This window comes from Vombatus ursinus, unplaced genomic scaffold, assembly GCF_900497805.2.
Source record: "Vombatus ursinus unplaced genomic scaffold, bare-nosed wombat genome assembly UNPS02004573.1, whole genome shotgun sequence".
Lineage (NCBI taxonomy): Eukaryota > Metazoa > Chordata > Mammalia > Diprotodontia > Vombatidae > Vombatus > Vombatus ursinus.
This window is the reverse complement of record NW_020944351.1, coordinates 647,582-672,993: the sequence shown is the minus strand read 5'-3', so window position 1 is coordinate 672,993 and position 25,412 is coordinate 647,582. Positions and strand designations below refer to the sequence as shown.

At 40.5% G+C, this 25,412-nt stretch overlaps 1 protein-coding gene across 3 annotated transcripts in view; it reads right to left on the bottom strand.

Annotated features, from left to right (window-relative positions):
* Positions 1-25,412, bottom strand: part of MOSPD1 (motile sperm domain containing 1) — a 34,453-nt gene that overhangs the window by 4,238 nt on the left and 4,803 nt on the right. The window contains exons 2-6 of one of the 3 annotated variants that reach the window (XM_027837964.1): positions 14,467-14,724; positions 14,214-14,289; positions 12,451-12,671; positions 10,159-10,272; positions 5,440-5,601 (exon numbers count right to left, since the gene is read on the bottom strand). In XM_027837964.1, the coding sequence (XP_027693765.1) occupies positions 5,440-5,601; positions 10,159-10,272; positions 12,451-12,671; positions 14,214-14,289; positions 14,467-14,620 (727 nt within the window). In that variant the 5' untranslated portion in view covers positions 14,621-14,724. The remainder of the gene's footprint in view (positions 1-5,439; positions 5,602-10,158; positions 10,273-12,450; positions 12,672-14,213; positions 14,290-14,466; positions 14,725-25,412) is intronic. The other 2 variants (XM_027837969.1, XM_027837976.1) reach the window with 2 other exon arrangements.

Here is a 25,412-nt window from a genome sequence, read left to right as displayed (position 1 = left end):
GGGTAGCTCCATCCTCCAAGATGAAGGAAACAGTTTTTGGTTTGTTTGTTTTTTAAGAGAGGAATGTCCTAAGCATGTGTTTGGGGGAGGAGACATTGGATTGAAAATGGATTGTACAGAGGGAATGATTAAAGGACCCAGAAGAATGACCTGAGGGGAAGAGATCAAGAGGACAGAAACATTTAGTCTCTGAAAGTAAGCAAAGCATCCTGCAATCCAGAAGGAACAGAGATGGGTAAAGCCAAAGAGCTATTCTGAGACACTGAGAAAGACAGGGCTGCAGAGACATTTTGGAGTAGGGAGGCTAGAATGAGTGAGAGAGTTTGAGACCACATCAAATGGTCTCAAACACCCCCTCCTAACAACCCTGTGAGGTAGGTGCTAGTATTATCATTCCCGCTTTATGAATGAGGAAACTGAGGCAGAAGAGACACTTGCCCAGAGTCCCACCGCCAGGAAGTGTCTGAGGCAGGATTTGAACTTCCCCCGCTCTGAGTGCAGAGCTCTTGTGCGGTGGCTGCCAGCCACTGGTGGCTTGACTTTCCAGAGAGCCGTTTCTACAAAGTAGTGGGGACAAAGCCCAAGTGTCAGGGGTTGAGAAGTGAGGTTGATAGTGCAGGAGGTAGCAAGTACAGGCTACTTTCTAGAAGAATGACATCAGTGAAGAAGCGATGGGAGAATGGCTTAAGGAAGGGGCCCAGTGAAAGAACACTGCATTGCAGCGGCCTGCTAATTGGTCTTCCTGTCTCAAATTTCCCCGTCTAATCCAGTTATTTTCCCAAAAAACAGATCTGATCATGTCACCTTCTATTCAATAACTTGCAGTATCTCCCTGCTAACTTCCAGGCTTACCAAATAAGCAGTCCTCTGGCATTTAGAGCTCCTTACACCCTGGCCCGGCCCTTCCTTTCCATTGTACACTTTACTCCCTCTGCGTGGTCTGTGAACTAGCTACCCTAGCCTACTTGGTCCTTGGAAACCACCCTCCATCTCCCATCTTTGTACCTTTGCATCAGCTGTCCCTCCTGCCCGGAATGCCCTCCCTCCTCAACTGCAAGTCTTAGAGTCTCCAGCTTCCTTCAAGATTCAATTTAAATAAACCTAAGAAGACAGAACACAAACGTCACCTTCTCCTGGTCCCCCCATCACCACCCTTCTAAGGTCACCTTCCATCTACTCTGCATGTTTCTTGTACGTAGTACCTATTCATTTACCATGTTGTCTCCCCGACTAAAATGTGAGGCCAAGGACTGTTTTGCCCTCTCTTTGTATTCTTAGAGCTTAGCAAGGTGCCTGGCACATAATAAGAGCTTAATAAGCACTTGCCAATTGATGCGTTTTGAAGACTGGGGATAATTGAGCAGTTTTGAGGGCTTAGAGGAAGGAGCCAGGAGCAGAGAGGGAGAGAGCAAAAATGCAAGATGTTAGAGGATACGGTGGGCTGGGACCAGCCTCGGACACACGAGTAGTGCAGAAAGATGTTTTAGTTTTCTCAAGGGCTGCTGGGAGCCGTCTCCTCTTCAAACCTACCTCTTCAAACATGCCTCTGCTATTCTTCCTAGCTCCAGTGGCTAATGGAAAGTTTTTTAGAGAGGTAGGGCCTTGAAGTCTCAAACCAGATAAAGTAGTTGGGCTCACCTCAACTTTTTTTTTTTTTTTTACTTTTTGGTGAGGCAATCGGGGTTAAGTGACTTGCCCAGGGTCACACAGCTAGTAAGTGACAAGTGTCAGAAGACAGATTTGAACTCAGGTCCTCCTGACTCTATCCACTGCACCACCTAGCTGACCTTCACCTTAACTTTTTCATGTATTCATGTAACAAAAGATCCAAAGAAAGATCTATTAGTAGAGATTAGAAATTTTTATATTGGATTAGAATTTTTCTGTTCCTTCTTCTAACCAATCAACAAACATTTAGTAAATGCCTACTATGGACAGAGGACTGTGCTAGACCTTGAAGAGATACAACATTTAGAGAAAACAAAGTCTTTGCCCTGTAGGAAGTTTGCAGTCTAGTAACGGCATTGGAGGGGTGGGGGGAAGGGACAGAACATCCAGCCCATGATTTCATCAGTATGGAGAAACTTGGGTATGGAAATTCCCTTTCCCAATACAGAGCAACCCCTATGCTATATACCAGTCTGATAGATTTGCCTGGGGTTAGGTGACTCGTCCACAGTCACACTGCACATATGAGAGTCAGAGGCAGGACTAGACTCCAACGTCAGCTCTCTACGCACAATACCAAACTGCATTAGCAAATTGAAAAAGAAGGACTACGTGAGTTCAGGAGAAGGTACCCAGCAGGGGAGGCTTCCTGGAAGAAGGAGCATTTGAATTGGGCTTTCAAAATGAACAGACATTCAGTAGGTGAAGATAGAGCAGGGCATCCCCGATACAGGGATATATACTGATGTGGCATCAACATAGAGAAGTTAGTGGGAGGGGCAGGTCTCGGGGGAAGACAATGAGTTCAATTTTAGATATGTTGAGTTTAATGTGCTAGCTGGACATCTAGGTAGAAATATCCAAGAGGTGTTTGAAAATATTGAACTGGAACTCTGGGCAGGGGGCAGGGGTTAGGGATATAAGTTTGGGACTTATTTGCAGATAGGTGCTAATTGAAGTGAATGAGATAGCCAAAGCAGAAAGTGTAGACACAGAAGAGATGAGCCAGGGCAGAACCTTAGGGGACACCCATGTTTGAGGGGGGAAAGAACAAGAAGGAACTTGCAAAGGAGACACAGACGTGCTGGCCAGAGAGACAGAAGAACAATAGGGAAGAGAATATTGTCAGAGAAGCCCAGGAATCAGAGGGTGAGTCTACAGTGTCAGAATCCACTCTATAACATACCCAGCAAATGATCATCTGGCTTCTGCTTGAAAAAGACCTCCAAAGGGGGAAGGCACCTCTGGAAGTTGGTAGCCCATCCCACTTCTGGACAGCTCACCTCTCTGCAGCCTCTACCCACTGAGCCTGGTTCTGCCCTCTGGAGTCAAGCAGAACAAAGCTAATGCCCTCCTCCGCATGCTGACTTTTCAAATACTTCAAGTCAGCTGTCATGTCTCCCTGAGTTTTCTCTCTCGGCTAAACGTGCCCAGTTCCTTCAATCATTCCTCAGGTGCTAGGAACTCCCAGCCCTTCTGCGTCCTGGTTGCTTTCTCTGTACAAGCAACTCTCAAAGCCTATCTACTAAGTTATTGCAGGGTGTGATGGGTATCCGTGGAGGGAGCAGCTGACAAAAGTCACAAATCCTTGACGTACTTAAGCACACTGCTGATGTTAAAGACTCTTTTACCAACTGGAAACTTAATTCCAATTAAATTCTTTATTAGAAGTTGAAAGGAGGAGCTAGGGATGAGTCAGCCTGAGACGGGACTCACATGGCATCTGCCATTTACCTAATGACAATAGTATTTTAGTAGAAAGGGTTCTGAGCTGGGAATCAGACAATGCCCCTTACTGTCTCTAAGCCTCAGTTTCTCAAATGTCAAAACTTGCATCTTCCATTCTCATGGGATGTTATATACATGAAAAACATATGCAAAAGCACTCTAAGCTGTCTCACAAATTCTACATGAAATCAGACCAAAATGGAACTTTGTAATCTGCTTTCTGTTGGTCTGTGAGAAAAAAAAAAGGTCAGGCCTACACAGCTAGAGAGCAAGCAGAGGGCTAGAGAGTTACCTACTGAATCTGAGAAAGTACTTAGGCAAACCGTGTACATTGGAGGGCCAGGCTGGATGGTAGCAGACTTAGGGGAATTCTTCAGCAGTAAGACAACTCTGCCCAGGGTATTGAGTAAAGAATCACTGGAAACCCCAAGAAGGGCTTTTTCACCTTTTCTTGGTCATGGGCCCTTCTGGCCCCCGGCTGATGAAGCCTATGGACCCTTTCCTTCTCAGATTAATAGTTCAGTGCCCACATTCATAATTGGAGGAAATGCTCCATTTCAGTAAGAGGTTAATGAAAATAAAGATGGCATTTTTTTTTCCTATCTAAGTTCTCAGACCCCTTGGAATCTGTCCCCAGACTCCCCAGAACTCCTAACTCAAAGGAAAATCTCCAGTGGGTGCTAGAGGGCTTGGCTTTGTCCTGTTTAACATTTCTATCTAAACCTTGAATGATAAGGAGAAGGCATACTTATCAAAGCCGCTGGTGACAGAACTGGAAGGGACAACTTCAAATGTGTTTCAGAATCCAGAGACAAAGAGATCTCAAGCTGGAATGAGGGACCAGCTTACAAGATGCCATTTAGCAGGTATAAATAGAAAGTGCCGCACTTAGGTTAAAAAAAAAATAAACAATCAATTGCTTAAGTACAGAATACAGAGCTGGCTTGATAACAGTTCACATGAAAAAGACTTGGGGCAGCTAGGTGACACAGTGGATAGAGCATCGGCCCTGAATTGAGGAGGACCTGAGTTCAAATGCAGCCTCAGACACATAATATTTCCTAGCTGTGTGACTCTGGGCAAGTCACTTAACCCCAATCGCCTCACCAATAAATGAAATAAACAAATGAAAAAGGCTTTGGATTTTTTACCCGATTCTGTGTTCAAAATGCACTAACTACATGATGTGGGAGCCACAGGCCGCATTGTGAGATGTAGTACAGTGTCTGCAACAAGGTAAGGTGCTAATCTCCATGTGATCTGCACTGTCCAAACTCCCCCCAGCATATTAGGTTTGAGGCAGGAGACTTTCACTTTTGCCAGCATTGAGAGTATCCTATGATCTCACTGCACAATCATGAGCCATTCCTTACCAATGCAGGCCTGTCCACCCAGTACCACAGTGGACGGGAAGCAAGCCTTCATGGCACAAGGCATAAACTCACACTCCTGCCAGTCATGACAGAAGGAAAGGGAAGCCCAATTTTGGTTTGGCATTCTCTCAAGTTGGGATATTTTGGATTAGCTGGCTTTTCGGAAACAAGACAGATGCTTCACTTGCTAAGAATCACACTAGGGAAAAAAAGACTATTTTAAATCAGAAATGGTTAACAAATCTATAGGAAATCGCAAGAAGGTAAGTAGTTTTCATCTCTAGTTAACACGATTTGATAAGGAGGGTAGAGATGGGGTGAAGGAGAGAGGCTGGTACCACGTGCATGCCGTCAGGCACATTTTATACAAACCTTCTACCATGAGAATGATCATAAAGGAGAAGAATGAGTTGTCCAAATGCACTGGGATACCAACCTAATGGCACCAGACAACTAGTATTACCTTATATCCCTAACAAGATTCAATGTAAGCAGAAACAAGTGAATAGGAACCAAAAGAAAGCAAACCTTAGGAAACACTTTATCTGGAAGTTCCTTTGAGTCCAGTCTCCATCGAGGTCTTTTTTTTTTTTTTTTAATATAAAGCCCAAACCATAAAAATGATCTATGTGAGCTTTCCCCAAAATGTAACTTAGAAAAAGAAACTTACCTAAAACATAAGCAGCTACTAATTTCTGATTCACGCTTAAATGGAAGTAGAGAGGCACTAGGGATTCCACTTCTCCCAAGGTGGGTAACATCAGAGCTGCAATGCACACTATTCCCAGGAAAACAGTTAATAAACTAGGTCCTGATGAGACAGTCCTGTTTTCTGTAAAAATACAAATACGCTTCTTGAAGCTTAAATCTTTTCAACACAATTTAAGATAGTCTACCTGTGAGCCTTTCAAGAATACTTGTCAGCCATGAAGTTATATATCCCCACTAACATCTTTGCTTTATTTTTCAGTAGACTTCACCATGCCTTCCATGCCATATGGCGCCCTGCGCTCCTTATCTGGGACCCCACCCCTCAGAGAGACCAAGGAAACACCCTTCATCTCACTACTTTCTGGGTCTTGCAGCACCCACAGGATGGGCTCCAGCTATCCCTGGCTCCTCGACACAACAGCCCATTACCACTATCCTTGAAGATGTCCCTCTGGCATCCATTCCTCCATTCTGCCCAGCTCTGTAGAGCTGTTGCTGTTCTGCCCCACTCAAAGCATGGCAGCAGGCAAGCAAGAAAGTACCAAAAGAAAAGTTTTAAATTCTCTTCACGACTGCCTCAGGTGGAAAGGAAGAAAATAAGTCTGCATATATGATGGGAGAGGCAAGGTTTAATTTGTTTAAGGGGAAAAACATTTAAAATCAAAATCATCTTAATGATTATTTTGTTCTATTATAGCCTATTTTGTAATTTAAAACAAAATTAGCCCCTAACCCATAACTGACAAATAAGATCTTCCCAAAATGTATTATCAGGCATTATTCTACTGCATTATACACTCTCATACATTTTACAAAATGTGACAGTAACATCCTCCGATATATAGATTTTCCACTCTTGTCTCTTTCATTAAAGCAAACGACCTTTGTCTTCTTTTACAAAACGAGGCTGTTCATTCCTGCAGGCATGACGCTCACTTTAAATCAACCTCACCAAAGCCAGATCACAGAAAACAAATCTAAACTTCAGTGATTACCAATTTAGCTGAAGCAATAAAACACAAATGTTATCACAAGAGACTTGGCTTAACTGTCAATGACGACAACTGAAGCACATTTAGTGACTTACGTTCCTAATAAGAATAGATTTCCTTTAAGAAAAAAAAATTTAATTATTAAGTCATCATTTCAACAGAGATTACTAAAACCCATGTCAACTTCCCCAAACCTACAGGAGAAAAAAAAATTAAATAAGTTTTTTTTTTAAATTTAAGCAATTCCAAAAAAAAATCTCCTTGTAAATTCAGGGGACACAGACTCAGTAAACATAAGCAAAAATCCCCTTGTGGTTCAGAGGGTCAGAGGCTTAGAACTGGAGGGGACCTCAGAGGTCATCTACTCCAACACCTTCATTTTATAGATGGGAAAACTGAGGCCCAGGGAGGTGGGAAGACTTGTCCAAGGTTACCCATAAAGTAGTGGCAGAATAAGAACTGGAACTTTGTCCAGTCACTCCAGATCCAGTGTTCTTTAGATAGAGTTATAAAAATCTCTCTATTAATTCACCACTTAACATAACTGAAGTCATGGTACTTGAGTGCTTTTCAGGCAAACCAAAGCACAGACACTGTTTAAACTCATCTTCCATTATTAAAAGTGACATTTTAAAACCACAATTTTCAATACGGTAATTTTCCTTTAAAACATACCTTCAGGATGGCTCCAAGAGTGGAGGAAGGATATATTCAGAAATTAATGTGATATAAAGCCAAAAGGGCATCAAAAAACTTAAATTATATACATGGAAAGTACCTTTGATAGTTTTAAAATGTAATTTCGTTTAGCATTCCGGCCCAAATGCTTTTTCAGTTGACGCCCTCTAACCCATACTGCCTGCAAGAATAATTTTCTTCTTTTTGACCATTTTTCTTAATAATTAACCCTTCCCGTTCCAACCTTTAAGGATTTCCAAGCTCTGCTAGAAGGCAGTGATTTTACCTAGACTATTGTATTTGCTTAATACTTTTACTGAAAAGCTCCAAGCTGTGGGTTAAAACAATCCACACAAAAGGGCACTTGGAAAGCCTTGCAAGAAACCAAATTCATCTCGTTTGTCTCAACAGATCTTCAGGAAAATTTCACTTCCAACCATGGAATTCCAGATATCAAACACAAGCTATTTACTCAAAAGATACAATAAGATGGCCAGAATTTCACTCGCTTTCATTACTCATTCTAAGGAATTAGAAGAACAGCAGTAATGTGTAGTGCAGGGGTGGGGAACCTGCAGCCTTGAGGCCACGTGTGGCCTTCTAGATCCTTAAGTGCAGCCTTTTGACTGAATCCAAATTTTATAGAATCAAACCAGATTTGTTGATCTAGAAGGCCACACGTGGCCTCAAGGCCGCAGGTTCCCCACCCGGGTGTAGTGGCTAGGGAAACAGACTTGGAGTCAGAAGCCATTTACATTAGAATCAAAGCTCCTGGAGAAGGTTTCATTCTTTCTATTGCTTCTCTAGTGCCTAACACAATGCCTGCACATAGTAGGTACTTTAAAAATATTTGGTTATTGACTTGAGGCAAGTCATTTGGCCACTCTGTGCCTGGTTTCCTTCTGATGTCTCCTCCGGCTCTAGATCCTAAATGTGACCTTGGGCCAATCATTCCACCTCCACGGGACTCAGTTTGCTTCAGAAATTAATGTGATATAAAGCCAAAAGGGCATCAAAAAGCTTAAGTGATATACATGGAAAGCGTCTTCGATAGTTTTCAAATGTAATTTCGTTTAGCATTCCGGCCCAAATGCTTTTTCAGTTGACGCCCTCTAACCCATACTGCCTGCAAGAATAATTTTCTTCTTTTTGACCATTTCCCTTAATAATCACCTCTTTGCGTGCCAACCTTTAGGGGCTCAGCTGAGATGGCCTCTCAGGTCCCTTCTGCTTCTAAACCTAAGATCCCCTGGAAGTTGGATTTTCCACATAATCACTAGGAAAAATGGGATAACCTGGCAAAGATGGCAGGATCTGGCACATAGGGTGGAGGACATTTTGCTGTGGCACCTCTCCCTTTAGCAGGCTGATGATGGCCACAACTTTGTGGCACTGAGAAAAGGAACCCAGCAGCCCCCAACCATCATCTCCCCCAAAGAACCTTCCCATTTGCATGAATGGCTTATAGTCAGATTGGGGGAGAAGGGGGAATGTAACATCATAGACAAAAGCTTAACGTCAGCTCTCTCGATGCCTTTTCCATTTTTTGCAAATAGGTAGAATTCTTAAGCACAAAAATGTGCCCCCACTCCCATCCCCACAATATGAAACAAACAGAAGCCAAAAAGGAAAGAATAAAAGGTTTCAGTAAGAACTCTTCAAGTTCTGATTTTTGTTGCTCAGTCATATTCTCAATCCAAATATACTTACTAGGGTCTGAGAGCATGTTTTCTAACTGATTTTAATACCCATTTCCCTGTCCCCTAATTTTAAAAAATGATCCCTGGGAGGAGTTGAAGTACCTTATTACAGAAAATACTATATTATTCTTCACTATTAAACAAGCTTTAGTAATTAGATAAACGTGGTCCAGTGACTCAGTTATTTTTCTTGGTGGGGCAAAATAATTACAGGCTAATTCAGTCTCTTAATTTGAAACTTCAAAGATGTGCAATTTTATCAGTGTGGGTACTGCCTCCACCAGCTCAGATCATAACTCCTCTCTCATTGAGAAGCGAAGCGTCCACAGTGGCTGTGGTGGAAAACTCCATCTCATGTCACCAGCATGGTGAGGAACCTGTCTGAATTTAGCGGGGCTGGTCCCCAGACAACAGCCAGATTAGGCCCCGAGCCAGGCTCAGCTACCAGAAATACCTCCTTGAATGTGCCCTCTCACTCATTCCAGAAGAGGTATTTAAAAAGGAGGAGAGTCTGTGGGATTTAGAAAATGGACAAAGCAAAGAATTTCAATTTCACAAACTGTTTTGACATCAAAGATAGCATCAACAGGGGCTCTTAGCTTCAAAGGAGTCTCAGGTTCCTTTGTCATCAACAATCACTGGGCATCCATTCTGAGAAGAAAGCCCTGTGCTAGTTGCTGCCTCATTCATCCTTCCTCTTTTTCTGGCTCTAAAGGCCGTATAATAACCTGAGGACTATGGCAATGTCTACAAAAGACTAAGATTTTAGCTCTGCCACCAGTGTGACCTTGGCCAAGTTACTGTCATGGGAGCACAGAATGAGGGCTGGAAGGTACCTCAGAGGTCATCCAATCCAATCTCTTCATTTTACAGAGGAGAAAACTGAGGCCCAGAAGGTAAAAGTGACTTGGCCTAAATCGCAGAGACTTAGTGTTTGAGCCTGGGGCCTTGTCTCTAAACCTCTTTCCACCAAATCCCACCAGCTCTTTTCTATCTCTGGATCCCAATAAATTGACCTTGAAGGTCCCTTCTAGCTCTAAATCTATGCTTCTACGATCATGAGAGAGATGTGCTCAAGGTCACACAGGGATCTGAGTCCGAATTCAAACACTGGTCCTCTGACTCCAAATCCAATGCTCTCTCTGCACTCTACTGTGTTTTTTTTTTTTTTTTGGAGGTGGGGGGGTTTGGTCCAGACCCAAGATTTCATTAGCACTCCCAGTGAGTCCTCCCAGCAATCCAGAAGGGCACCTGCTCAGTAATTTCTAGTCAGAGAATTGCCTGGGGCACTGAGATCACATGACTTGCCTACGGCCACACTGCAGTGGGCATCAGAAGTGGGGCTTGAGCCCAGGTCTTCCTGACTCCAAGGTTGCCTTTCAACTTTCTCAAATGGACAAATTGATGGGGACCCATGAATTCCTGTAACAAGAAAGGGATTAAGTAATAAAACTCACGTATATGCTGTATAACAATTAAAATAGGGGTGCTGACTATACTTATGCCATTAAAAAAAAAGGAAAAGGTTCTCTTATTTCGTACCTTAAAAATGGTCCCCTTCTGACAATAGAAGTGGGGAGAAAAGGAATTAAAAAGGAGAGGTGGGGGATTAACATTCAAAGAGCCAAGTGTGGAGATGGTGACAATGTTAAAAGTGCACAATACCATTTCTGAAGAACTAAACTGGAAGGAAATGAGGAATGAAGAGGGATTGAATGAGTAGCCCACAGGGGATTTTTATAATCTGCCTGGTTTAATTAAATCCAATTTTAATGAGGTTTTTTTTCCCCCAAAACAACATGAGCCTCCTTAACAGAGCTTTGAGAGGGCAAATGAGCCACATACAATTCACTCACATAGAAAAAACACCTTCCTGGTGTTCGCCTTCTTACCGTATAAGCCAAATGTTACTTAGCACTTGTGTGTGTACACTCTCACTTTCTCTCACACTCTCTTTCTTTCTCTCTCTATCTTCTAGACTAATCAATTCAGCTTAGGCTGCAGCAACTAAATAAATTTGGTTCTCAAATCCCCTTATATAAGATATAAATATTTAATTATTTATATAATTAAGGCAAAGCCTGAGTGGGAGGAACAGCCAGCTATTATTCAAGCAAAATTAGCATTATGATTTTTGTATAAAATCTCTTTATGCAGTAGAAGAGAAAAGGACTAAATTGAGCCCTTTGGCTTTTTCTAATTTTCTTCTCCTTAAAAAAAAAAAAACAACAAATTTTAAATTTGAATTATTACCAAGCCCTTTGGAAAGGAGAGTGAATTGTAAATGTGGCACACTATTAAATGTTCCCATGTCTATTGTTTCACCATTCATCCTATTCTGATGCTTCATCAAGCCAATTCAAGCAGTATTTATTAAGCACCTATTAGATGCCAGGTACTTCTTTAGGTGTTAGAGATACAAATTCACAAAGGAAAGAGTCCGTGCCCTTCCTCGAGGGTTTCCATTGCCCGTGGCATAGAGGCTCTCTAAGGCTGTGCCAAAACTGCACAAGGTCGGACAGGTCTCACCCCAAACTGGAAAGGCTTCAAGTACAGGCCCAGTGGCAAAGTACTTCTACCTTCCAAGGACCAGTCAGTTAGGGTTGGCAAATTTCAGCACCAGAAGGTGGGCCACCAGGTGATGAACTGTTTTGGCCAGAACAACTAAGGAAGGCTTTCTAACTAAGGCCTGGAGGGGCTGCAATCTGTATTGGTGGGAGGAGTGCTCACAGAAACAAATAGTCCAGCTCTTTCGAAGTACCAAGGACCTATATTCTTTCTAAATACCATGACAATCATTACTTTATAACCTCAATCAATAAATAGTATATGGACTTTGTCTTGCTGCCAAGCTGTCTCTTTCAAATAAATTAAATAAGAAAGGAAGAAGGAGAAAGTAATCAAAACAAAACACACAACTGCTAAGTTGTATTAGCACATAATGAATATATTGCCTACTTTCTTCAGGTTCAAAAGAACTTGTAAAGGATAGCATGTCACATCTGTTCTTTACATCCTGGCCCTGTTGGGAAGTCTAACCCCAGCCCTCCATCATCCACTTCAATTTCCAGATGCCCCACCACCACCTGTGCATGTGTATGTACGTGTACACACACACACACACACACACACACACACACATTTTTGATGTAGTTATTCTTATTCTCAAGGTTATTGTAAACCAGGGATTCTGAACCTTTTTGTGCCAGGGCCCTGTTTGGCAGTCTGGTGAGGCCTATGTGAACCCCTTCTCAGAATCATGTCTTTAAATGCATAACATGAAATATATAGGCTTACAAAGGAAACCAATTGGGGCAGCTAGGTGGCGCAGTGGATAGAGCACCAGCCCTGAAGTCAGGAGGACCTGAGTTCAAATCAGGCCTCAGACCAAACACTTGACACTTACTAGCTGTGTGACCCTGGGCAAGTCACTTAACCCCAATTGCCAAAATAAAATAAAATAAAATAAAAACAAAGGAAACCAATTATATTGAAATACAGTGATGAAAATATTTTTTTTGAAGTTCATAGACCCAAGACTAGGAACCACTGTTGCAAACAGAAACAGCAAACTTCACTAAGCTTCTTAAAAATAGAGACCTGTTTGACATAGCATCTGCTCTAAAAACACACTTTCTGTTAAGTGTTCCTTTATCCTTTTTTCCTCCACTTCCTTTCGTTGTTCTCTGGCAGATGGAAGAAGGGTAGCAATAATCTCTTTCCGTCCTAAAGCCTTTCTCTGGCTTTGCTCAGAAACTTGGAGACGGAATTTGTCTATTACATCATAGTGGCAGGACCGAACATCTCTGTGACGAATTACGCTGTGTAAGATCAGAAAATAAATGCTGTTAGGTTTGGGGATTTTGGCATGACAAGTGGAGAGGTAGATTTTAATACTATATAGGCAATGTTATTAATAAATCACAACAAAACAGATTTGCTTTAAGCCAAAAACATGGGAAATTCAGATATATTCAAGGGGAAAGCATATAACGTATTTGAAATGTAGTAATGGGTCTACATGCAAAAGTCTGGTACAAAAGAGACAAAAAATAAGAAGAAAGTCTTTCCGCATTTTAGATATTACATTTTTCTGATAATGGTGCTGCAGCATTTACTATTTAAACAGTAATAGTAATCAAGTATTTCCTGCTCTGGCACCCCCTCCTAGTTTGTACTGCTATCTATCTATATCTATTGCTCAGATCACAAAGCTCACAATGAATTCTAAAATGAATTTGATACACGGAGGCTGAAATAAGCAATGTAGCAGTGAATCTGTCGTTAGTAGTGCAACGTGAAGGCGGCAACACAATGCTGTGGGGAAAAAAAGCCAGTTTGTTCACGGTTCTGCTACAAAGTAATATTTATGCATTTTGCTGTTTCTTACTAAAGAACACAGAGCATCCAGGGCATTTGGCAAGAAACTACATTTCAACAGTTTAGCCTTTGCAACAGAGTTTTATTACCCAGATAGAAAATTAAAAGAAAAAGTCCTCCCTGATAATGAAGAGCACATTCCTAGTGGTTTTCTAAGATTCCAAAGCACACTACTTTAGCTTTCTCTCTTAGAGAAATAATGATATTTTAGAAATAAAAACCTGGCTACCTGTTTGCAATTCTCACAGAAGGTTAAGTAAACATGAGAGACCAGTCAACAGAGGCACATCTGGTCACTGGTTTTGCCACTAGGGCAAAAACCAAATATGAATTGATTCATTAAGTAATTTAGCTCATACTCCAAATGAAAATGATCTGGAAGAACTCTGATAGCTTCTTACAGGTAAGAAGCTCTGTACACACTTGCTCACATCATTTTCTTACTTGCTTCCTGTTTATTTGGGTAAACTTCCTGGGCCTCTTAGCTGAATCATTGAAGATGAGCTTGTATACCCATTGTTCTCAGGATAGCACTAAGAAAATCAGGATGTGCTAAAGAAAGCCAAATCCCCTAGTGCAGATGGAATAATTTAAAGAGAGCAAACCAAAGAAGAGAAGCTTGGTTGTTGGGTTTTTTTTTTTCCTTTTTAAAGGATCTTAGATATCCCTGCTGCAATTGAGAGATTAAAAAACAATCCCAAAGGTTTTCATAGAAAATAAACAACCAAGATCTACATCACCTCCAACATCTTTTAAACATGCCAAGCTTTTGACCAATTTGTTTTAAATTGCCTAGGAACCTCTCACAGAGAAGCTCAGTGTGCCCAAACATTAAGTAGAACTCAAAGCAAAGCAAAGGCCAAGTAAAAATTATGAGCAGGTAACAAATGCAAAATACAGCTTTTTAAAGCTGTCATTACCAAACTTTAAAGAAAGTTATTGTTGACCTTAAAACATTTAACTAACAAATAGCTTTGACTTACATATCCACACAGCATTGAGGCTTCACTGCCCCGGCAGCATCAACGACAACATACTTATTGGGAGTAGTACATAAAACTGAAAGACAAAGGTCAAAATAATCATTTAAGGCCAGCTTTCCAAAACCTAGGTGGAGACATCCATTTGCATGATTATAAAGGCATGGCCAGGTACACTGGGCAAGATAAATTACTAATATAGTAGAGTTATACTGAACAAGATCACCTTTCAGCCACTTGAAGCGGAGCAACTCACCTTTGAACTTTAGGGCAAATTCATAGGGGTTATACAATGTCAACACCTGCTTGTGTGTTGACTGGTCATCTGCATAAAATATCAGCTCGGTAGGAAATACGAAAACAGGAAGATTTCCTTCCACTAATTCTGGTTGCCTTCTTTGTTGCTGCATTGGCACTGAATCTCCCTTGCCACTACTTTTCTTCTTACGGTCTCCAATCTAGTCTGGATTTCTCTCTGTGATTCAGTTAAAAACTCCAAAGCATTTTTGCAGTCCTATGGAAAAAGAAAGAAAGAGAGAAAGAGAAAAAGAGAGAGAGAGAGAGAGAGAGAGAGAGAGATAAAGAGAGATAAAGAGAGAGATAAAGAGAGATAAAGAGAAAAAAAAACTGGATGATAACTCATTTTCAGGAGCTTATGTTACAAGAAGCAGGAGCTGGCTGGCATTTAGTTTCATGCTAGCTCATAATTCATCAAAAATACTTTAAAAATCAATTAATGAAACATGACCTTTAACTCTTGTTATTGGCTTGCTAAAACAGGTTTAATCTAAGTACCATGCTATCATTTATAAATCCTCCTTTCACACACTATGAACACTATAAAAATTAGAGCACTATGAAAAATTACATTTGGCCTATAAAGCAATAAAGAGTGCTCTCAATCTCAATTAATGGCACTCTTCAATACTATGCTTCAAGCAAAGCAAAATTTCAATTTTTAAATCAGCATCTGCATTGGGAGGTGGAGCCAAGATGACAGAGTAAAAGCAGGGACTCACCTGAGCTCTTCCCCAAACCCCTCCAAATACCTTTAAATAATGACTCTAAATGAGCACCTGAAATTAACTTTTACATTTAAAAAAATAAGATAAATTCCATACTTATTGAACACAAAACAATAAATTCAATAATGTTTAAAATTTACTTATGAGTTTTTCCAATCCAATTCATCAAGTATTTATTAAGTTCTGTGCTGAGAATGGGGACACAAAGACAAACCTGTCCTCAAGGAGCTTATATTCTATTGGAGGGATACAGCATGTAAATAAATAGGTATACACATGATTATTTGAGCACTAACAATTGGAGGGAGAAGGAAAGACTTCCCATAGGAAGTAGCACATGAGCTTAGCCTTGAAGGAAGCCGGTTCTAAGAATCAGAAGTAAGGAGAGAGGACATTCTAGACGTGGAGGACAGTCTCTGTAAAGACATAGAAATGGGAGAGGTGATACCAAACTCAGGAAACAGTCAGCTCGCATTTATTACTCACCTACTATGTGACAGGCACTGTGCTAAGTACTGTGGATACAAAGAAAGGCAAATATAGTCCCTGCTCTTAGGGGCTAATTGAAGAGACAACATATAAACAACCTTGTACAAACCATAGGTGTATGTATGTGTGTGTGTGTGTATGTGTGTGTGTGTACATACATGATAAATGAGGAAGAATCTCAGAAGGACTAAGATTAAGGAAGTCCAGGAAGGCTTTTGGCAGAATCTAGGACTTTAGCTAAGACTTGAAGGAAACCGGGGAAGCCAGGAGGCCGAGATGAAGAGGGAGAAAGTTCCTGGTAAGGGTCAGTCAGTGAAAATGGGAAATGGAGTATCTTGTGGGGGCAGTGGCAAAGAGGCCAGTCATGCAGGGGTGGGAAACCTGGTTAGGTTAGGAAAGCTAAGCTTTGAAAACCAGAGGATTTCAGATTTGATCCTAGCAGTAATAGGGAGCCACTGGAATTTATTAAATGGGAGTGAGGGATGTTTTTTAATAAGACCTTTGTTTTACAAAGATCAATTTGATAACTGAGAGGAGGATGGACTGGAATGGGGAGAGACTTAAGGCAGGGAGACCAAGCAGCAAGCTACTGTGACAGTTAGGGTGTGAGGTGATGAGGGGCCTGCAGCAGGGTCGGGGCAGTGTCAGAGAAGCAAAGGACGCATACACAAGAGATGTCATGAAGGTGGAAAGCAGATGACTTGACCATTGATTGCCAAGGCGGAGGGGGGGGGGGGGGGGGGGGGAGAGAGAAAGAGCGAGGAGTTGAGGATGACACCTAGGTTTCCAGTCTGGTTGATGGGAACATGGTGGTACCTTTGTCAAGAGTTGGGAAGAGGGGAAATAGCAAGTAGGCCTCTTTGGTTGAAACACGGTGAATTAAGGGCAATAAGCCTGGCGAGGTAGGCTACAGCCAGACCATGAAGGGCTTTAAATGCCCAATTGTATCTTAGAGACAGTTGGGAGCCACTGAACAATCTTGAGCAGCGGAGTAAAATAATTGGATTTTAATTTCTAAATGATATTAAGAGGTACAAAATCATATAAAACAAGCTTCTGTACCCTAGAAAGAAATGGAATGGTTACAACTTAAGGTAAACAAAAAAGAATTTGGCTCAAAGGTGGATCCACATCTGGACTGGGTAAAGTATGTGGCTTTTGTGGCAACTATTTCCCCCAAAGGTCAGAGGTCCTTTTTTTGATTGATTCTAGTTTTCCAGCTATGTTCAGATAGCCAAAGATGTCATAAATCTGATCACTAGATAATGTGTTACTGTATGTTTCCTAGTCTCAGTTAAAAAAAAATCAACAGCACCTCTAAATGTAATATTTTTAATAAAAATAAAAAGCCATACACATATAACTTTTTATATAAATAATTTTAAGGACCCTGAAAGATGTCAAATTAAATTACAGAATTCCAGAACACTTCTAATTTTCGGTTATGTGGACTGCACCTTAAAATTGTTCTGTTAGTCATTTATTACCTTGAATTTAGATTCACTCACAGAAAAAATGGCCACAGCAAATGGTAAAGTTTTTACCAGACGGAGATTCTTAATCATTGGCACTATTATGCAGACTTTCCAAATTTGAACAAATGGGGCCCTAGATTATATTTTCCTTGTGCTCATTAGAAAAACATTGAACCATTTCTCCTCATCTTTCAACATATCCAATAGCACCTAAGGCTACTAAGCATTTTCCCAGTTGACCACACTGACTTTCCACTTTTTATTCACCTCAACAGTCCATTAATCTCAGAATCAGAATTGTTTAGAGCTCAAAGGAGCTGGAGAGATCATCTAGTCCAACTATCTTGTTTGAGAAAACAGGGAAGAAAAAGAGCAATTCCCATTTGTATAAAGGATTTAAGGTTTGCGAAGCATTTTATATAGCATCATACATAGACCTAGAGATACATTCAGATTCTCTTTTGAGCCTCACAACCACATGAGATAGATGCTATTACTACCCCCATTTTACAGATGAGAAAACTGAGGCTGAGAAAATTGAAGTTACTTGGCCAAGCTCACCCCGTTAGCCAATGCCAGAGTTCAGACTAGAATTCAGGTCTGCTCTTGCCCCATCCACTCATACACACTGCCTTACAAAAATAAATTTATCATTCTGAACATATCAGATTATGCAGTCTTAACCTGTGAGTTTCTATTTCTTCAGGGGCTTTCTTCTTTTTTTAAAGTGTTATATAAATGTGTAAATACAATATTACTATTATTTTTTGCTCCATGGACATAAACCATACAAGTTATATATGTATATTACATAAAAGTTATAACCTTTTCAGCCTAAGTATACTGTATAGCATATACTGCATAGCTAAGTATACTGTATAACATAAAAGTTATAACCCTTTCAGCCTAAGTATACTATATACTGTATAGCTTTTCTTTTCTTCTTCTTTTAAAACCCAAAACACTAGAACTTATACATTCTGTGTTGAGGTGTTCTCAAAATTCTAGTAAATCCTTTTTGTTTCAAGGGCAAGAAGTTCTTTAATTACTCTGCACTGCAAGCTTCATTAGAGCCAAAACACCCAAATTTGCCATTATGGTCCCAATCCATTGTACCTCCTAGGATAAAGTGCTACCCTTGAAGACTATGTGGGATTTCAAAGAAAATGAGCTTTAAATGACACATTTTTCTTAAACCTAGGAAAAGTGATGGACAGTATGAAATGCATTTACCAACATATGGGCACTGAGGAAGTAAGATACTAAAAATCTCGGGCTCTTTCTTAAATAGAAAGAATTGGCTTAGAATCCCAGAATGTTAGAGCTAGGAGGGACTTTAGAGACCTAGTCCAACTCTCTTATCTCCAGAGCAGGGGCCTCAAAGGGAAGTGACTTGCACTCAGCTCCTTGATGGCAGAGCTAAACCAAGAAGACAAGGGTCCTAATTTCCATGTTAGGACACTTTGCACTATACAATGGACCCTTCTTCAAGAAGAAACTCTTCACACAACAGCGACTGACTTTGGCAGGAAAAGCATACATTGACTTTTAAGGGGACAAACTTTAGGAAGGTGTGGAAGTCCAAGGCTCTTGGGCCTTCACTTCCAATACTCTCTTCTTCTACTTTCCAGTCCTAGCTAAAGCTAGGTCTTGAACAATTTATTTCTACCTCAGATTTTCCCATATATCATAACCTACATTGTTAATTTTCTGGTAGTCATTGAAAAAAAAAACATTAAACCATTTTGCTCAGCTTATCAGTGCTCCATTTCATGCACCTGCCTCCATTTGTCATTTCTCTTGGCTAAGAATGAAAGTTGTCTCCTAAACTGATCCCAATGAAAATTGGGAAGGAGCTGGCATCAGGTCACCATAGCAATATGAACAGCCCTGCCAACAAAGAGAAACGTAGCATGGCAATTGCCCTGAATTGATAGGATTCTGGAGACAGACATTTTTCAGTCTTTCCTTTTCTCCAGTCAATATTGCAAAATGTGAGGGTGTAAGATCCGGTGGGAGAGCTAACGAGGTATAGTTAGCAAATACGAACACTTTCCTGTGAATTAGTTTAGGAGATTGCTTCCCAACAATCATTGAGTCTCTGAATTTTAAAGCTGGAAGGGACTTTAGAAATCATTCAATCCAAGCCCCTCATTTTTACAGATGAGAAACTTGAGGCCCAGAGAACTAGTCACTTGTCCAAGATTACACAGTGAATTAATGGCTAACTTGGAGGTAGAACCCAGGTCTCCTGATTATGCCACACTGCCTCCCATCAGTGGGACAGGAAGCTGAGGCCCATGCCTTGAGGTGAGTTTTCCTAGGTGAAGAAGGCAGAAATTGAGAATACTGGACATATGCCAGGGAGAGCAGATTTAGATGAGGCATCACAGTGGGAACTATGAGATAACCAGAGGGCAACATTAGGGCACCAGTTACCTGGGTGGTTAGAGGTCACATGAGTGACGAGAGGGCTAGTCAATCAACAAGCATTAATTAAGTGCCTACTAAGTGCCAGGCACTATGCTCAGTGCTGGGGATACAAGAAAGGCCAGAGAATAAACAAACAAACAAAAAGCAAAACCTCACAGTCCCAACTCTCAAAAAGCAAGAGAAAATATGTAAAAAAAAAAGGAGATAATATGTAAATATTGAGGTACATACAAGATCTATACATAGTATATGAAGGTAATCTGAAAGGGAAGGTTCTGGGAGACAAGGGAGATGGAGATCAGCAAAGTCTGCCTGCAGAAGTTGGGATTTGAAAAGGTAGGTGAGAGCGTACCAAGGCCAGACTTTGCCTAGGGTTACTCATGGCCAATGCAATTGAAAGATGTGTCTTATTTTCATCCATATGGGTACTCTCTTCCATGGATACAAATTGTACTCCTTCTGTGTGTTAGTAAACAGTTTTTCTGAGTTGCTCTGGCCAGAAAAATTAATCCATCACTGAATGGCCAACTTTTTGGTGATGGGTCTCACCACACTTAGGCTGGTCCTCTGACAACAGATGTCCTGGAAGCCTTTTCAGCTTGGCAGGCTTTGCCAGAGCTTTTGCTCTGCTGGAAAACACAGCCTTTGAGAGCCCAGACTCCTTTCTATCTGATGATGAAGCCTAGAGTAGTCTTTACAGGAGATTATAGTTACCTAAGCTTGAAAAAAATGCCATCTGGGCAGTATTCTTAAGCCAGCCTAATGTATAAACAATCCTCAGACTTCCTGAGTACAGTAATGATGGCCTGCTGCTTTGCTCAGAAGTCAAAGGCTCCCTGTGATTGGCCCAGATGAGTGGCCTCACCTCTGGAAATTCTTACCCATTTCCTATAGTGACAGTTTCTCAAAATGTCATCATAATATTCATCCAAAAATTCAATTCATATAAAAACACCATATTTACTCATTTATTTTGCTCCCTAGCAAATTCTTCCTTACCCTGCCTAATTTGAAGAGAAAATCAATTTGTTTTCCTTTCATATAATATATATATAATATAATCATAATTTTTCCTGATTTGAAAGAGCAACTGTGGCTGCCAACAGCTGCCCCTCAGTGACATTAAGAGTTTAAAGGAATACAGAGGATCACAGAAGATAAAATCATCTCAATTACATAAAATTAAAGCTTTTGCACACACAAAACCAACGCAGTTAGAATTTGAAAGGAAACAGGGAAAAACATTTGCAACATGTTTCTCTGACTAAAGGCCTCATATCTAAGATTCATAAGAATTGATTCAAATTTATAAGAACAAGGGCCACTCCCCAATCAAAAAATGGTCAAAGGATATGAATGGGCAGTTATCAAAGGAGAAATCCAAGTTAACAACCAAATGAAAAAATGCTTCAAATCATTAATAGAGAAATGAACATTTCCAATCAATTCTGAGGTTCCACCTCATACTCATCGGATGGGCAAAGATGGCAAAAAATAAAAAGGGAAAATTCTAATTTTTAGAGAGGCTAGGGTGAAAACAGGAACACTAATGCATCATTGGTAGAGCTGTGTATTGGTGCAATCAATCTAGAAAGAAGTTTAGAACTATGCCCAAAAGTCTCTAAACTATGTATACTCAGCTATACCACTACTTGGCCTATATGCCCAAAAGAGCAAAGAAAAATGGAAAGGACTCATATATATACAAAAATATTCACAGCAGCTCTTTTTGTAATGGTAAAGAAGTGGCAACTAAGGGGATGGCCATCATTCAGAGAATGATTGAACAAATTATGTTATATAAAGGTGAGGGAATATTATTTTTTACCATAAGAAATGATGAAAGGTACAGTTTCATAGAAAGCTGGAAGACTTGTGTTAACTGTTGCAGAATGAAATGAGCAGAACCAGAACAATTTATATAATAACAGGAATACTTAAACTTTAATTTTATTTTTTCAATGAACAAAAATCTCTTTTCTCTCCCTCTCACCTCCATCCCCATTGAAAAAAAGAAAGCAAAAAACAAAACCCTTGTAACAAATATGTATAGGCAGGAAAAACAAATTCCCACATTGACCATGTCCAAAAAAATCTAAGTCTCATTCCGTGCACTGAGACCACCTCTCTGTCAGGAGAGTCCTTTGGAATTTTGGTTGCTCATTGAGTTGCTCATTGCTCTGAAGGTTTTCCAAATAATAATAAGAACACTGTAAAGTAAATGAACTTTGAAAAACCTTTTTGGTTTTTAGCCTTTTTTTTTTAATGGGGGACAGGGTTAGAGATAGAGTTGCCAAAAACAAAAGAAAGAAAAGAGGATCATTGAGGCATTTTTTTTTAAATGCACAGAAGAGACATGTGGCCAAGATGGCTGCCTGATCACATACTTACTCTAGGAAAACAAAACAAAACAAAAAACATTAAAATCACAGCAGACTGAAATCCAGTGACCAACTTCAGTGACTTTTTCCACTTCAGAACTGCATTAAAAGGCAGCCAGAAGCCCATACTTATAGGCAGTAGGAAAGGGAGCTGCCAGCAAAACCAGCTCCAGTGCAGACAAACAAACCCAGAAAGTCGAGACACTTGTAACCTGAAAAGCTCTGTGCTTCTTCTGTGTCAGCAGAAGTGGACAGGTCCCATGAGAAAGCCCCAAAGGAGTTGACAGTGCACAGCCGGGATCCTTAGAAGCCACCTAAAGCAGCAGCTACCAAAGCAGGCACAGCAGCACCCAGACTGGGATGCCCCAGGGCTCGTCGGTCCCTAGCACCTCGGTCTGAGATGTCATAGATGGCCCTGAAGATCCATACCCTAAACATCAAATATCCAAATAGCTCAACCCTGGGAGGTAGAGATCAATGCAGGAATCAGATGACCTGAAGAAGTGAGACCAAGGAGGGCTGAGGAAGGGAGTAGAACTTGCTATTTCTCCTAAATGAGGTGAATGAGATGACCAGTCTATAAACATGGAAGAAAGAGTGAACCTCATTCTTATCTGAAATGGATACAAGAGGGTTGAACACATTCGGGGTGGAAATACAGCAAACTTACCAAGGGAACGATTGGGGTTGAGAGAGAAGATAATATAGGAGAGGGAATAGACACAAACAAAACAAACTTCTTGATCCTGAAGGAGTATTTAAAAGGGAGGGGCATGCAAAGGAAAGCAAAGAACTAAGGGTACTACTCCCTTAGCAGTACCCATCGATTGGGGAATGGATGAAGAAGTTGTGGCATATGAATGCAGTGGCACGTTGCATAGAGTGTTGGGCCTGGAGAAAGGAAGATCTGAGATCAAATCCAGTCTCAGAAACTTGCTGTGTAATTGTGGGCAAGCCATTTAACCTGTCTGCCTCAGTTTCCTCAACTATAAAATGGGATCGTAATAGTGCCTACCTCCCAGGGTTGTTGTGAGGATTAAATGAGATTAATATTTAAATAAAGCACTTAGCATGTAGTAGGTGCTTAATAAATGCTTATTTCCTTCCTTATTGTGCTATAAGAAACAATCCTGGGAAGTAAGTACTGATGCAGTGAAAAGAGCAGAACCAGCTGTATACATTGTTCTTTGTATACAATTAACAACAATATTATAAAGAAAAATAACTTTGAAAGACTTAAGAAGTCCGATCAAAGTAACAACCAACCAAGTCTCCAGGGACCCTCTCGTGAAACATGTTACCCACCTCCTGACACAGAAGGGATGGATCCAAGGTACAGAAAGAGAAGGATATTTCTGGAGAAGGCCACTGGGTCAATTTGTTTTGTTTGACTATATTTCTTTATTATAAGGGGTTTCTCTTCCCTATTTTAATTAGGGATGGGGTTGGCCATAGTGATACCAAAAAAAGAAGCATATGAAACATTTTTTAAAAAAATATACAGAGAAAACAAAGGAAGTTCAGAAGGAAGCACCAAGCAGAACAATTTTGAAAGTCATGGAGAAGATTTATCACATATTTTTTTTTAAAAGCAAGAAATATAAAATGAAGATTCAGAGTTCTGAATTTTCTTTTTGTGTCCTGCTGTGTATATGGAAATATTGAGGGTTTTTTTTTATGATTAAGTTCAGAGTAGAAAAAAAATGCACAGAAGAGAACAGAAGGAAACCGATAAGCAGGGAATGTTTGAAAGGTCATATTGAATTTATTTTGTACTTAAAAGGAAAAGCAAGCTGTAATAGAGATTATGTTAAAAACAAACAAACATAAGCTTGCCTGCCCAAATCCTACCTACTATTTAAGACCAACCTTAAGACCTACCTCTATGAAGAAGCCTTCTCTTAACAACTCTGGCCCCCACTAATCTCTCCTTCCTAAATACTTTCTTGGCTGGATCCTACAGTTGAGCACTTAACTGCCCTCTCATTGTTTCATGTCTATTGATTTTGTCTTCCCAATTCAATTTTCTCTTGTAGTCATTTGTGTTTGGGTCTTTAATGTTAGTGCCTTTCCTGAGATTATTTTCAATTTATTCTGTATATATCGTCAGTACATAGTTGTTTACATGTTGTCTCCCCCTTTAGAAGATGAGTTACTTAAGAGCAACTTTTTTTTTTACTTTCTTTGTATCTTCCACATTTAGCACTGTAGTATTTAATAAATACTTGTTGACTTGTCCTTTTTTCTCCTCTATAAACTCCATTGGAATAGGAACCATGTGTTACATAACTCTGTATCTCACCTACCCTTTCTAGTACAGTGTTCTTCACCTGGTAAGAACTTAATCAACGTTTGTTGAATTCATTTGGCAGGTCCTCCAGGGCAGGAAACTTGTCACATTTCCTTTGTAGCCTCAACAGCACCTAGTACATCTAAAGGCACATCGTAGGCATTCAATAAATGTTGATTAACTGAGAAGTTTCACATCTAGCTTATCTACTATGAAATGCTGCTCTGATGTTTGTCGGAACCATTGGTTTACATTAAAGAAGCAGCGAAACTAGCATGTTGACGCTTGCTAATGGTAAGGGTAAGGGGGAGTTAAGAGAGTGGCAAAGGGTAGTTAGTGTTGCCTCCCTCCTTTGGCTGCTTCTGTTTACCTAAAGGCTGTGAGTACCAAGATTGGCTCAAACTGCCTTTGAGGTTCCAAAATACCCTCAACCTTCCTAGGAGATAGATGCTGGCATTGAAGCAGCTGCCTTGGCCTTCTTTCCCTGAATGAAATTTGAAAAGAAATCTTAAATGTGCAAACCATCTGGTAATAATTTTGCAAATTGCTCTCTTTCCCTCCCTTTGACTAACAACGGCATAGGAGCACTTCCTTTCTCCTCTTACATAGGGATGAGCAGTAGACCTGAACCTAGATGTTTGTATTCTAACATGCCGTTCTATTCATTTTGAATTGAAAATATAAAGGATGGACTAGGTGAATATACAGGAAGATGACTATGTTCTTTCATTGGCAATTTGGAACCTGAGCTGATTAAAAGACAAAAACTGCCAAGCATGGTGGCTCATGCCTGTAATTCCTGCTACCGGGAGAGGCTTAGGCTATATTGGATCCCTTGAGCTCAGGTTTTGAGCTGAAGTTGCACTAAAGCTGATCAAGTGTCTGGCACCAATATGGTAGACTTCCATAAGAAGAAGAGAGCCTCCAGGTTGCTTAAGGAGGGGGCAATCCAGCCCAGGTTAGAAAAACAGAGCAGGTTAAAACATCTAGGCTGATCAGTATTGGGATACTGGTGGCCATTACACTTCCAGTCTGGGCAAAATGGGGAGACCCACTCTCAAAACACACACACACACACACACACACACACACACACACACACACACACA